The sequence below is a fragment of the Mercenaria mercenaria genome, chromosome 6 (genome assembly GCF_021730395.1).
Source record: "Mercenaria mercenaria strain notata chromosome 6, MADL_Memer_1, whole genome shotgun sequence".
NCBI lineage: Eukaryota > Metazoa > Mollusca > Bivalvia > Venerida > Veneridae > Mercenaria > Mercenaria mercenaria.
In genome coordinates, this window is record NC_069366.1 from 37,977,937 (window position 1) to 37,992,695 (window position 14,759).

The 14,759-nt window shown below is 37.4% G+C and overlaps 1 protein-coding gene across 3 annotated transcripts in view; it reads right to left on the reverse strand.

Moving 5' to 3' along the window:
- LOC123550531 (meckelin-like) overlaps positions 1-14,759 on the reverse strand; it is a 73,163-nt gene that overhangs the window by 6,315 nt on the left and 52,089 nt on the right. For all 3 annotated transcript variants that reach the window (XM_053545645.1, XM_053545646.1, XM_053545647.1), the window contains exons 18-20: positions 14,390-14,512; positions 8,455-8,557; positions 2,999-3,141 (exon numbers count right to left, since the gene is read on the reverse strand). In XM_053545645.1, coding sequence (XP_053401620.1) covers positions 2,999-3,141; positions 8,455-8,557; positions 14,390-14,512 — 369 coding nt within the window. The remainder of the gene's footprint in view (positions 1-2,998; positions 3,142-8,454; positions 8,558-14,389; positions 14,513-14,759) is intronic.

The following is a 14,759-nucleotide window of genomic DNA, read 5'->3' on the forward strand; positions in this document are numbered from 1 at the left end:
CCTTTATGAACTGATAATAAACAAGAGGACCATGATGGTCCTGAATCGCTCACCTCTTCCCAAATGATCCAGTTTTGAGTATGACGTCGTTTTTTCTATTATTGGACATAGTGACCTAGTTTTTGAGCTCATGTGACCCAGTTTTGAACTTGACCTAGATATTATAAAGATAAAAATTCTGACCAATTTTCATGAAGATCCATTGAAAAATATGGTCTCTAGAGAGGTCACAAGGTTTTTCTATTATTTGACCTATTGACCTAGTTTTTTAAGGCACGTGACCCAGTTTCAAACTTGACCTAAATATCATCAAGGTGAACATTCTGACCAATTTTCATGAAGATCCATTCAAGGGTATGGCCTCTAGAGAGGTCACAAGGTTTTTCTATTATCTGACCTACTGACCTAGTTTTTGATCGCAGTTGACCCAGTTTCAAACTTGACCTAGATATCATCAAGATAAACATTCAGACCAACTTTCATACAGATCCCATGAAAAATATGGCCTTTAGAGAGGTCACAACGTTTTTTCATTATCTGACCTACTGACCTACTTTTTGAAGGCACGTGACCCACTTTCGAACTTGACTTAGATATCATCAAGGTGAACATTCTGACCAATTTTTATGAATATCCATTCACAAGTATGGCCTCTAGAGAGGTCACAAGGTTTTTCTATTTTTAGACCTACTGACCTAGTTTTTGACCGCACATGACCCTGTTTCGAATTTGACCTAGATATCATCAAGATGAACATTCAGACCAACTTTCATGAAGATCCATTGAAAAATATGGCCTTTAGAGAGGTCACAAGGTTTTTCTATTATTTGACCTACTGACCTAGTTTTTGACGGCACGTGACCCACTTTCAAATTTGACCTAGATATCATCAAGATAAACATTCAGACCAACTTTCATACAGATCCCATGGAAAATATGGCCTCTAGTTAGGTCACAAGGTTTCTCTATTATTTGACCTACTGACCTAGTTTTTGATGGCACGTGACCCACTTTCGAACTTGACTTAGATATCATCAAGGTGAACATTCTGACAAATTTTCATGAAGATTTCATGAAATATATGGCCTCTAGAGAGGTCACAAGGTTTTTCTATTTTTAAACCTACTGACCTAGTTTTTGACCGCACGTGACCCAGTTTCGAACTTGACCTAGATATCATCAAGATGACCATTCAGACCAACTTTCACACAGATCCCATGGAAAATATGGCCTTTAGAGAGGTCACAAAGTTTTTCTATTATTTGACCTACTGACCTAGTTTTTGATGGCATGTGACCCAGTTTCGAACTTGACCTAGATATCATCAAGGTGAACGTTCTGACCAATTTTCATGAAGATCTTGTGAAATATATGGCCTCTAGAAAGGTCACAAGGTTTTTCTATTTTTAGACCTACTGACCTAGTTTTTGATGGCACGTGACCCAGTTTCGAACTTGACCTAGAAATCATCAAGATGAACATTCAGACCAACTTTCATACAGATCCCATGAAAAATATGGCCTTTAGAGAGGTCACAAGGTTTATCTATTATTTGACCTACTGACCTAGTTTTTGAAGGCACGTGACCCAGTTTCGAACTTGACCTAGATATCATCAAGGTGAACATTCTGACCAACTTTCATGAAGATCTTGTGAAATATATGGCCTCTAGAGAGGTCACAAGGTTTTTCTATTTTTAGACCTACTGACCTAGTTTTTGACCGCACGTGACCCAGTTTCGAAGTTGACCTAGATATCATCAAGATGAACGTTCTGACCAATTTTCATGAAGATCCATTGAAAATTATGGCCTCTAGAGAGGTCACAAGGTTTTTCTATTTTTAGACCTACTGACCTAGTTTTTGATGGCACGTGACCCAGTTTCGAACTTGACCTAGATATCATCAAGATATACATTCTGACCAACTTTCATAAAGATCCCATGAAAAATGTGACCTCTAGAGTGGTCACAAGCAAAAGTTTACGGACGGACGGACGCACGGACGGACGACGGACACCGCGCGATCACAAAAGCTCACCTTGTCACTTTGTGACAGGTGAGCTAAAAAATAACAGGGGTCATCTATTGACAGGAAAGTTACATTTTCATAGTGATAAACTGAGAGACAAGCCAATATAAGCAAAACACTATTACCTCCCCTTCTTCTAGAGGGGATATAAAAATATGAATTCAATTGGTTAAAAATTTGTTTTCAATAACACCTTATCAGCAGATAAGTGTTATCCTACAAATTATGAAAATTTTAATCTATATAATACAAGACATTAGTTTTTATCTTTCTGAATCTGCAAATGACACAAGCCCCTAGAGCATGAATACTTACCTCAGAGAGAAAGTATGTTATGACATGACTTACCTCAGAGAGAAGGCATGTTATGACATGACTTACCTACCTCAGAGAGAAGGCATGTTATGACATGACTTACCTCAGAGAGAAGGCATGTTATGACATGACTAACCTCAGAGAGAAGATACGGTATGACATGACTTACCTCAGAGAGAAGGTACGTTATGACATGACTTAGCTCAGAGAGAAGGCATGTTATAACATGACTTACCTCAGAGAGAAAGTACGTTATGACATGACTTACCTCAGAGAGAAGGTACGTTATGACATGACTTACCTCAGAGAGAAGGTACATTAGGACATGACTTACCTCAGACAGAAGGTACGGTATGACATGACTTACCTCAGAGAGAAGGTTCGTAATGACATGACAAAAGGCATGTTATGACGTGACTTACCTCAGAGAGAAGGCATGTTATGACATGACTTACCTCAGAGAGAAGGTACATTATGACATGACTTACCTCAGAGAGAAGGCATGTTATGACATGACTTAGCTCAGAGAGAAGGCATGTTATAACATGACTTACCTCAGAGAGAAAGTACGTTATGACATGACTTACCTCAGAGAGAAGGTACGTTATGACATGACTTACCTCAGAGAGAAGGTACATTAGGACATGACTTACCTCAGACAGAAGGTATGTTATGACACCAGCAATTACATAATTTGTGAAGATGAGATCACTGATACAGAATGTGAGAACATCAAACAGTAACAACGTCATCTCATGGCCATAGAACAACACTTTGTCAAACGAATGACCATCATCTGTAAAACACAGCAAAAATACCTTTTAAATCAGTCTAGCCTTGAGACTAACTGTAATGCATTCAATGAAAAACACCATTAGGAATAGCTGTTTGCTGTAACTACCATTTATGAATATATCATTTCTAAGACAGGCATCAATTAGCATATGTTTCATAAATGGTGCAAAGTTATAACTAAACTAGAGCTATCACTGAAGGTGATGAATGTATCTCCCCCCGCACGCACTGACACAGTACATTGCAATTTGACGCACACAAGCTGCTGACAGCATATATAGACTCTATGTATATAGTATAGTAACAAAAAACAAAGTCCATAACTCTGCAAATATTTTTCTGAAAGAACCTAACATGCACCATGCACGAATAAGGTTGGTACTGATCACTTGTGTGAAGTTTCATTAAATTGTGTGCAATGGTTCGGGAGATTAGGCGTGCCAAGATTGCATATGCAGACTATGTATATAGCATAGTAACAAAAAACAAAGTCCCATAACTCTGCAGAATATTTATCTAAAAGAATGTAACATGCACCATGCACAACTAGGGTTGGTACTGATCACTTGTGTGAAGTTTCATTAAATTGTGTGCAAGGGTTCGGGAGTTTAGGCACGCACAAGACTGCATATGCAGTATATTAACAAAAAACAAAGTCACACAACTCTGTAAATATTTTTTCTGAAAGAACCTAACCTGCACCATGCACAACTAGGGTTACTACTGATCACCTCTGTCAAGTTTCATTAAATTGTGTGCATGGGTTCAGGAGATTAGGCGTGCACAAGAATGCATATGCAGATTCTATGTATATAGTATAGTAAGAGGAATAAGTTCTTAAATTCATCATTGTCCCTTTGGAATAAGTCTTGAACACAACTGGTAGACACATGGAATGCCTTTGTGGAGATATACAAATCAGTTATGGATAGCACACTTTGGGATATTCATACCCCCACCAAACTTCATTTGGAATCCATACATGACAAATATTTTTAAACTTGCAACAGCTTTTTAAACTCATAGGACAAGTTCACATATCAAGTCCCATAACTGTTTTGACAAAATTTTATTCCTTCAAATCTTCAATAAACATGATGTAAAACCTTGGTAATCGGTCCATAATTAGCATAGGTCACTGCAGTGTTCACATAGTATGTTCCCTGATGTTAGCTAACTCAATGTTTCCAGTTGCTTTTTGGCTGGGACCAACTGCTTTTCAACTGGTTCATTTGCAGACTTTTGGGCTAATAAATGGTTTAACTGCTTTGGACCTGAACCAATATAGTGATGCAACAACAATTTTGTATGAATATTTGAAAATTTGAAATGTCAGTAACAGGAGTATTTATCTGTATAAAACTTAATCTGTTAAAACTTACTTTCATTTCAAGTTTATAACAAGATAAAAAACAACAAGAAAATGGTTATTGCATTACAACAGCTGTCGTAGGACAGCCAACGCTCAACTATTCGACAGCCTTTGCACACATCAAAAGAGGAGCATATAAAAACACTTGTGTAATTACTTGATTTTTCAAAACATTTTTTTTTAGAACCCTATGATAAAAAAATTGTGCTTCTTTTTAATTAAAACAGCTTTGTTTACATCATATGCGTGTTAAAATTGGCAAAATGTATTTGCTTACTGCAGCACAACACATTATAAATTAAACCCGAAGATCACTTTATACTCTGATATCAAACAATAAAATTTAGATTCATTAAATTCTTTGTGTTTTTTTTATTGATTTTAACATACATTTACATAATTATAGCTCATAATTATGGCAATTTTCCAGCTTTTGATGGTGGAGGGAGACCTCAGTGCATTATTTCATGACTGGCTGGCACCTAGGTAGAACCACCAACCTTTTGTAAGCCAGTTGGATAGCTTCCTCACTTAAACAAGAGCCGTCGGATGACAGCGCGCTCGACTATTCGAAGAACTGATTGAAGAATGGAGTCAAAATATTACCACAGATATTCAGACAAAAGAAAACAAGAGGACCATGATGGTCCTGAATCGCTCACCTCTTCCCACATGACCCAGTTTTGAGTATGACGTCGTTTTTTCTATTATCTGACATAGTGACCTAGTTTTTGAGCTCATGTGACCCAGTTTTGAACTTGACCTAGATATTATCAAGATAAAAATTCTGACCAATTTTCATGAAGATCCATTGAAAAATATGGTCTCTAGAGAGGTCACAAGGTTTTTCTATTATTTGACCTATTGACCTAGTTTTCGAAGGTACGTGACCCTGTTTTAAACTTTACATAGATATCATCAAGGTGAACATTCTCACTAATTTTCATGAAGATCTCATGAAAAATATGGCCTCTAGAGAGGTCACAAGGTTTTTCTACTTTTATACCTACTGGCCTAGTTTTTGACCGCACGTGACCCAGTTTCGAAACTGACCTAGATATCATCAAGGTGAATATTCAGATCAATTTTCATGAAGATCCAATGAAAAATATGGCCTCTAGAGAGGTCAAAAGATTTTAATAATTTTAGACCTACTGACCTAGTTTTTGACAGCAGTTGACCCAGTTTCAAACTTGACCTAGATATCATCAAGATGAACATTCAGACCAACTTTCATACAGATCCCATGAAAAGTATGGCCTCTAGAGAGGTCACAAGGTTTTTTTTATTATTTGACCTACTGACCTAGTTTTTTAAGGCACATGACCCAGTTTCAAACTTGACCTAGATATCATCAAGGTGAACATTCTGACCAATTTTTATGGAGATCCATTCACAAGTATGGCCTCTAGAGAGGTCACAAGGTTTTTCTATTTTTAGACCTACTGACCTAGTTTTTGATGCACATGACCCTGTTTCGAACTTGACCTAGATATCATCAAGATGAACATTCAGACCAATTTTCATACAGATCCCATGAAAACTATGGCCTTTAGAGAGGTCACAAGGTTTTTCTATTTTTGGCCCTACTGACCTAGTTTTTGATGGCACGTGACCCACTTTCAAACTTGACCTAGATATCATCAAGATGAACATTCTGACCAACTTTCATACAGATCCCATGAAAAATATGGCCTCTAGAGAGGTCACAAGGTTTTTCTATTATTTGACCTACTGGCCTAGTTTTTGAAGGCACGTGACCCACTTTCGAACTTGACCTAGATATTATCAAGATGAACATTCTGACCAATTTTCATGAAGATCTCATGTAATATATGGCCTCTAGAGAGGTCACAAGGTTTTTCTATTTTTAGCCCTACTGACCTAGTTTTTGACCGCACGTGACCCAGTTTCGAACTTGACCTAGATATCATCAAGATGAACATTCAGACCAACTTTCATACAGATCCCATGAAAAATATGGCCTTTAGAGAGGTCACAAGGTTTTTCTATTATTTGACCTACTGACCTAGTTTTTGATGGCACGTGACCCAGTTTCGAACTTGACCTAGATATCATCAAGGTGAACATTCTGACCAATTTTCATTAAGATCTTGTGAAATATATAGCCTCTAGAGAGGTCACAAGGTTTTTCTATTTTTAGACCTACTGACCTAGTTTTTGATGGAACGTGACCCAGTTTCGAACTTGACCTAGATATCATCAAGGTGAACATTCTGACCAATTTTCATGAAGATCTTGTGAAATAAATGGCCTCTAGAGAGGTCACAAGGTTTTTCTATTTTTAGACCTACTGACCTAGTTTTTGACGGCACGTGACCCAGTTTCGAACTTGACCTAGATATCATCAAGATGAACATTCTGACCAACTTTCATAAAGATCCCATGAAAAATGTGACCTCTAGAGTGGTCACAAGCAAAAGTTTACGGACTGACGCACGGACGGACGCACGGACGACGGACGACAGACACCGCACGATCACAAAAGCTCACCTTGTCACTTTGTGACAGGTGAGCTAAAAATAGATTAGACAAACAATGTTCCTGTATTTGTGGATTTCGATAAGTTTTGCACTAAATGGCAATGTGTGAACCAATTTCAAAGTCCAAAAAGGGCCATAATTCAGCCAAAATAGTTGTGAAAGTTATGTACTCTTGCCTACAGATTGAAATAATGATGATAAACAAGTGTTCAAAGTTTAAAAGCAATATGTCAAATAGTTTTGACAAAACGTGGACTTGTATGAAAACAGAAAAAATTTCCAAGTCCAAAAAGGGCCATAATTCAGCCAAAATAGATGACAGAGTTATGTACTCTTTCCTACAGATAGAGACTATTATACTGAACATGTGATAAAAGTTTCAAAGCCATATGTCAAACACTTTACACAAAATATTAACTGGTACGAAAAACTTAACCCAGATTTCTAAGTCAAAAGGGGCCATAATTCAGCCAAAATCCTTGATGGAGTTATGTACTTTTGCCTATAACTGGACATGGTGATGGTAAACAGGTGTTGAAAGTTTCAAAGCTTTATCTAAAAAGACTTTGTCAAAATATGAACTGGTACGAAAAACTTAACCCAGATTTCTAAATCAAAAGGGGCCATAATTCAGCCAAAATCCTTGATGGAGTTATGTACTCTTGCCTATAACTGGACATGGTGATGGTAAACAGATGTTGAAAGTTTCAAAGCTTTATCTCAAAAGACTTTGTCAAAATATGAACTGGTACGAAAAACTTAACCCAGATTTCTAAGTCAAAAAGGGTCATAATTTAGCCAAAATCCTTGATGGAGTAATGTTCTCTTGCCTATAACTGGGCATGGTGATGGTAAACAAGTGTTGAAAGTTTCAAAGTTTTATCTAAAAAGACTTTGTCAAAATATGAACAGGCACGAAAAACTTAACCGAGATTTCTAAGACAAAAGGGGCCATAATTTAGCTAAAATCCTTGATGGAGTTATGTGCTCTTGATTATAAATGGTCATGGTGATGGTAAACAAGTGTTGAAAGTTTCGAAGCTTTATCTCAAAAGACTTTGTCAAAATGTGGACTGGTACGAAAAACTTAACCAAGGTGTGACGCCAACGCCGACACCGACGCCGTGGTGAGTAGGATAGCTCTACTTACTCTTCGAATAGTCGAGCTAAAAATTGAACGCCCCAAACTAGGCTCAAACCCACATTGGTGAGGGTCAAGGAGGCCCCACAAATTCTTTTTGAGACATTGTACAAAAGAAAAATGCCTCTGCAATTTTGTCCTAGCCGGTATTTCTCAGAAAAAAATAACAATGAGATATACCATAGACTGACCTTCATCAGTGAATGATTACTCACGGAGACACAAATAATGAACTAAACATGTCTAACAACAACTTAGCCCATAAAAATTTGATAAAAAATGTAAACATAAGATTACCATTATAGAAAACCCCCGTTTCTGATGTATCATCAAACTCTGTATCCATGATGCTCTCTAGGAATGTCTTGTCTTTAATCACATAGTCTATATCTCTCAATGACTGAAACACAATACAATGACTGAAACACGATATAACATGGTATAACCGCCTCAGTAGCCTAGTGGTAGAAAAGAAAAGACGTAAAAAATGGTACTAGTAGCTTCCTCGCTTGGTGCTCAGCATTAAGAGGATAGTGCTAGGACTGGTCAGCCTGGTGTCAGTATAATATGACTGGGTGGGGTATCATGCCATGTGTCTACGGCATGATATTCCAGTGAGGCAGCACTATAAAGTTGGGCATTGTGCTCACTGCTACAAGTAGACACCGTCGTTTATATGACGGAAAAATTGTTGAAAAAGACGTTAAACCCAAACGCACACACAACATGGTCTATATCTCTCAATGACTGAAACACGATATAACATAGTGTATATCTCTCAATGATTGAAACACGATATAACACAGTGTATATCTCTCAATGACTGAAACACTATATAACAGTGTATATCTCTCAATGACTGAAACACGATATTACGGAGTCTATATCTCTCAATGACTGAAACACGATATGACGGAGTCTATATCTCTCAATGACTGTAACACGATATGACGGAGTCTTTATCTCTCAATGACTGTAACACGATATGACGGAGTCTATATCTCTCAATGACTGAAACACGATATGACGGAGTCTATATCTCTCAATGACTGAAACACGATATGACGGAGTCTATATCTCTCAATGACTGAAACACGATATGACGGAGTCTATATCTCTCAATGACTGAAACACGATATGACGGAGTCTATTTCTCTCAATGACTGTAACACGATATGACGGAGTGTATATCTCTCAATGACTGAAACACGATATAACGGAGTGTATATCTCTCAATGACTGAAACAGGATATAACGGAGTGTATATCTCTCAATGAATGAAACACGATATAACAGAGTCTATATCTCTCAATGACTGAAACATGATATAACATAGTGTATATCTCTCAATGACCACGATATAACATAGTCTATATCTCTGAAACCCAGTATCTAAATCTGTATCTCATTGGCTGAAACCCAGGATCTAAATCTGTATCTCAATGGCTGAAACCCAGTATCTCAATGGCTGAAACCCAGTATCTAAATCTGTATCTCAATGGCTGAAACCCAGTATCTAAATCTGTATCTCAATGGCTGAAACCCAGTATCTAAATCTGTATCTCAATGGCTGAAAACCAGTATCTAAATCTGTATCTCAATGGCTGAAACCCAGTATCTGAATCTGCATCTCAATGGCTGAAAACCAGTATCTAAATCTGTATCTCAATGGCTGAAACCCAGTATCTAAATCTGAATCTCAATGGCTGAAAACCAGTATCTAAATCTGCATCTCAATAACTGAAACCCAGTATCTAAATCTGTATCTCAATGGCTGAAACCCAGTATCTAAATTTTTATCTGAATTTCAATGGCTGAAAACCAGTATCTAAATCTGCATCTCAATAACTGAAACCCAGTATCTAAATCTGCATCTCAATGGCTGAAACACAGTATCTAAATCTGCATCTCAATAACTGAAACCCAGTATCTAAATCTGTATCTCAATGGCTGAAACCCAGTATCTAAATCTGTATCTCAATGGCTGAAACACAGTATCTAAATCTGCATCTCAATAACTGAAACCCAGTATCTAAATCTGTATCTCAATGGCTGAAACCCATTATCTAAATCTGTATCTCAATGGCTGAAACACAGTATCTAAATCTGTATCTCAATGGCTGAAACCCAGTATCTAAATCTGTATCTCAATGGCTGAAAACCAGTATCTAAATCTGTATCTCAATGGCTGAAACCCAGTATCTCAATGGCTGAAACCCAGTATCTAAATCTGTATCTCAATGGCTGAAACCCACTATCAAAGTCTGTATCTCAATGACTGAAACCCAGGATCTAAATCTGTATCTCAATGGCTGAAACCCAGTATCTCAATGACTGAAACCCAGTATCTAAATCTGAATCTTAATGGCTGAAACCCATTATCTAAGTCTGTATCTCAATGGCTGAAACACAGTATCTAAGTCTGTATCTCAATGGCTGAAAACCAGTATCTAAGTCTGTATCTCAATGGCTGAAACCAAGTATCCAAGTTTGTATCTCAATGGCTGAAACCCAGTATCTAAATCTGTATCTCAATGGCTGAAACAAAGTATTTAAGTCTGTATCTCAACAACTGAAACACAATATCAGAAAATCTGTATCTCACAATAACTGAAACATATTACAGTAAAACTCAGATATAGTGAACTTGTGTACAGCAAAACTCTTTAAATAAGGAACACATGTTTTGGTCCAAAAGCAACTAGAAGGTGTTTTTGTCACAAAAACATATATCTCCCCCCTATGTATACCTTTAGCTCTGGCAGCCATTTTGTGCAGCGAAGCGGAACATGTCGACAATATGCACAACTAGGCTTGGTACTGATCACACCTGTGAAGTTTTGCCGAAATCTGTCCAGCAGTTTGACCTGTGAAAGCCGGACAAGATTTTTCTATTTTTAGCTCTGGTGGCCATTTTGTGTAGCGAAGCGGAACATGCCAGCAATATGCACAACTAGGGTTGGTACTGATCACTCCTGTGAAGTTTCGTCGAAATTCAGCCAACAGTTTGACCTGTGAAAGCTGGATAAGGTTTTTCTATTTTTAGCTCTGACGGCCATTTTGTGCAGCGAAGCGGAAAGTGTCAGCGATATGCACAACTAGGCTTGGTACTGATCACTCCTGTGATGTTTCGTCGAAATCCAGCCAGCAGTTTGACCTGTGAAAGCGGACAAGATTTTCTATTTTTAGCTCTGGCAGCCATTTTGTGCAGTGAAGCGGAACATGCCGACGATATGCACAACAAGGGTTGGTACTGATCACTCCAGTGAAGATTCATTGAAATCCAGCCAACAGTTTGACCTGTGAAAGTTGGACAAGATTTTTCTATTTTTAGCTCTGGTGATCATTTTGTGCAGCAAAGCGGAACGTGCCAGCGACATGCACAACTAGGCTTGGTACTGATCACTCATGTGAAGTTTTGTCAGAATTCGGCCAGCAGTTTGACCTGTGAAAGCCGGAAAAGCTCAATGCGGACGGACGGACGGAGAAGGCAAAAACAATATGGGGGAGACATAATAATTCATGCTGAAAAGTAAATAAAGAATAACAAGAGCCATGTCAGACATGGCTAATCCCCCCACCGGGCATATCATAATTGAAGGATGTGGTCCGCATCAGGGGTTTTAAGATGTGGAAGAAAAAATAAGTCAGTAGTGAGGTGGTTTACTGCTAAATTTTATTAATTTTCATGAAGAGTATAACTATGATGTTTTTCTATATGGCTACTGTAAAAAGAAGGAATGGAAAGCTAACAGGGAACAAGAGTGCCAGAATGTCACAATATATGCCCGTCAAAGCAAATTTCTTTACTCTAGCAGCTGTATTTGCAAATGGAATGTTAATTTTATGGTTGTTTAGTAATCATTGTAAGTCTTTTGTTTTTTAAAGTCCACAAAAAAACTCCTTACTAGGTAGAGATACCTTATATATAATAAAATTAATAAAATACACCTAAAACTGGAGAGTAACATCTATGCTGTACCACAGAAAAGTGGTCTTGTTTTTTCCCTAGGGTCAATTATAAAAATGTTACAATATAAGTTATTTATAGTAACAACTAAGGGAAGTTAATCTTTATAAAAAAAAAAAAAAAAAAAAAAAAAAAAAAAATTGCAAGTCCACACAAAAATCTTTATCAGGAAGAGACTGGTAAAAATACACCTCAAAATTGGATTTAGCATGTTTGTTGTACTACAGAAAAGTGGTCTCGATTTTTCCCTATGACTAGTAATGAAAAAGTTACAATAAAAGCTATTTAAAGTAACAACAAAGGGAAGTAATTCTAAAGAAGGGAACTGCGCATGACACTTCGTCTCATGATGGTGTATAATTGTGCCGAGTTACATCAAAATCCCTCCATGCATGAAGAAGAAATGCTTCGGACAAAGTCATTCTTGTATCTGACCTTTGGCCTCTAAGTGTGACCTTGACCTTAGGCCTAGTGACCTGGATCTTGCGCATGACACTCCGTCTCGTGGTGGTAAACATTTGTGCCAAGTTATATCAAAATACCTCAATGCATGAAGAAGAAATGCTCCGGACAAGGTTTTTATTCTTGTATCCTTTGACCTCTAAGTGTGACCTTGACCTTAGACCTAGGGACCTAGTTCTTGCGTATGACACTCCGCATCGTGGTGGTAAACATTTGTGCCAAGATATAGCAAAATCCCTCCATGCATAAAGAAGATATGCTCCGGACAAAGTTCTTTAAGAAAATATGATAAAGGGAAATAACTCAAAAAATAGGCAAGGTAGAGTTATTGTTCTTGCACACTGCACTTCCTCCCAATGTGTTCTATCAGTGTATGAAGTTTGAAGAAAATCCCTCCAGTACTTCTGGGGTTATGCTCCGGACAAAATGTTTTAAGAAAATATGATAAAGGGGAATAACTCAAAAAAAATAGGCAAGGTAGAGTTATTATTCTTGCACACTGCACTTCCTCCCAATGTGTTCTATCAGTGTATGAAGTTTGAAGAAAATCCCTCCAGTACTTTTGGAGTTATGCTCCGGACAAATTTTTTTAAGAAAATAAGATAAAGGGGAATAACTCAAAAAATAGGCAAGGTAGAGTTATTGTTCTTGCACACTGCACTTCCTCCCAATGTGTTCTATCAGTGTATGAAGTTTGAAGAAAATCCCTCAAGTACTTTTGGAGTTATGCTCCGGACAAATATCGTTGCGGACGCACGGACGGACGGACGGACGGACAGACGGACGGAGAGCATTTCTAATATCCCCTTCATCTTTGGTGGGGGGATAATAAAAAAGTTTCAGATGCGTCATACTGATCATTGCACATGAATAATTCTTTACATTTCGTACGCATTAATCAGTACTTCTTACGTAAATACATTAACAAAAACATTTCCCAAAACTATGATTTTGTCAACATTTTCCCAAATTTGACATGTTTTCGACTTGAAAATTTCTATTTTTCACAGGTACTTTTTCCCAAAATAGACAATAGGTTTGTATCACTTTGGGCGGGTCCCTCTAAACCATTTACTAAGATGAATTGATTCTAATGATACAATCATACAAAGTACACATTACTATATTAAACAAGAGCTGTCCGTAAGACAGCGCGCTCCACTATTCGGCGATTTGACTATAAAATGAATTTATGTCTCGATAAGAGACCTCTACTTTAAAATTCAAAACATTTAAGTATGAAAGGGGCACAATTTGATCAAAAATACAAACCAGAGTTATGTGGATTATTACCACACATGCAGATGATGATGATACATTTTAAGTTTCAAGTCATTATCTTATATTGTACTAAAGTTATATCCAGAAAGCGAAGATTGCCAAAAAAATTTAAGTATGAAAGGGGCGTAATTCTGTCAAAAATACAATTAGAGTTATGGGAATTGTAACCACACATGCAGATGATGATTATAAAGAAATATTTTTAATTTCAAGTCATTATCTTTTAAAGTACCAAAGATATGTCTATAAACAAAGCCTTCGAAAAAATTTAACATGAAAATAATTCCAAATATAACAACTTGGTGACCTTGACCTTGGGTATAATGGGCCCAGCCCCTGCACATACTTTGTTTGTATGCTGGACAATGTTAATGTGAAGTTACAGTAAGATATAAGCAATAGAAACAAAGAAAAACAAAGGTTGCCGAAAAACTTTAACCTAGAAAGCTCACGCCGATGCCGGGGCGAGTAGAATAGCACCCCTATTATCCAAATAGTGGAGCTAAAAACTGCACATACTCTGTCAATGAATGCTGAAAAGAATCTATTTATAGTAGCATATGCTTCCACTTGTTTTTCCATGGCTGACCCAGATAATCTTCCTCCTCGACCTGCTTCAGCTCTGGTTGCTGCTGCTGCACTCTGAAACAAAATTAAAAGTCCTATTTATATTCTATAATGACGAAATGTTGTGTCCTGTACAGAACCGCTAATAATGGCTGAGTTTTAAGTTAAATTGACAGCTTAACTTATAAATTATGGCAATATCCTTTAAAAGGAGAAGCAACCAAACTTTTACCCTGGCATGACATAAAACAACAGTTAATAGGAGCAGGTGATGCTGTCATCCACTTTAAACATTCAGACTGTGAAGGGCAGTAGGTGATTC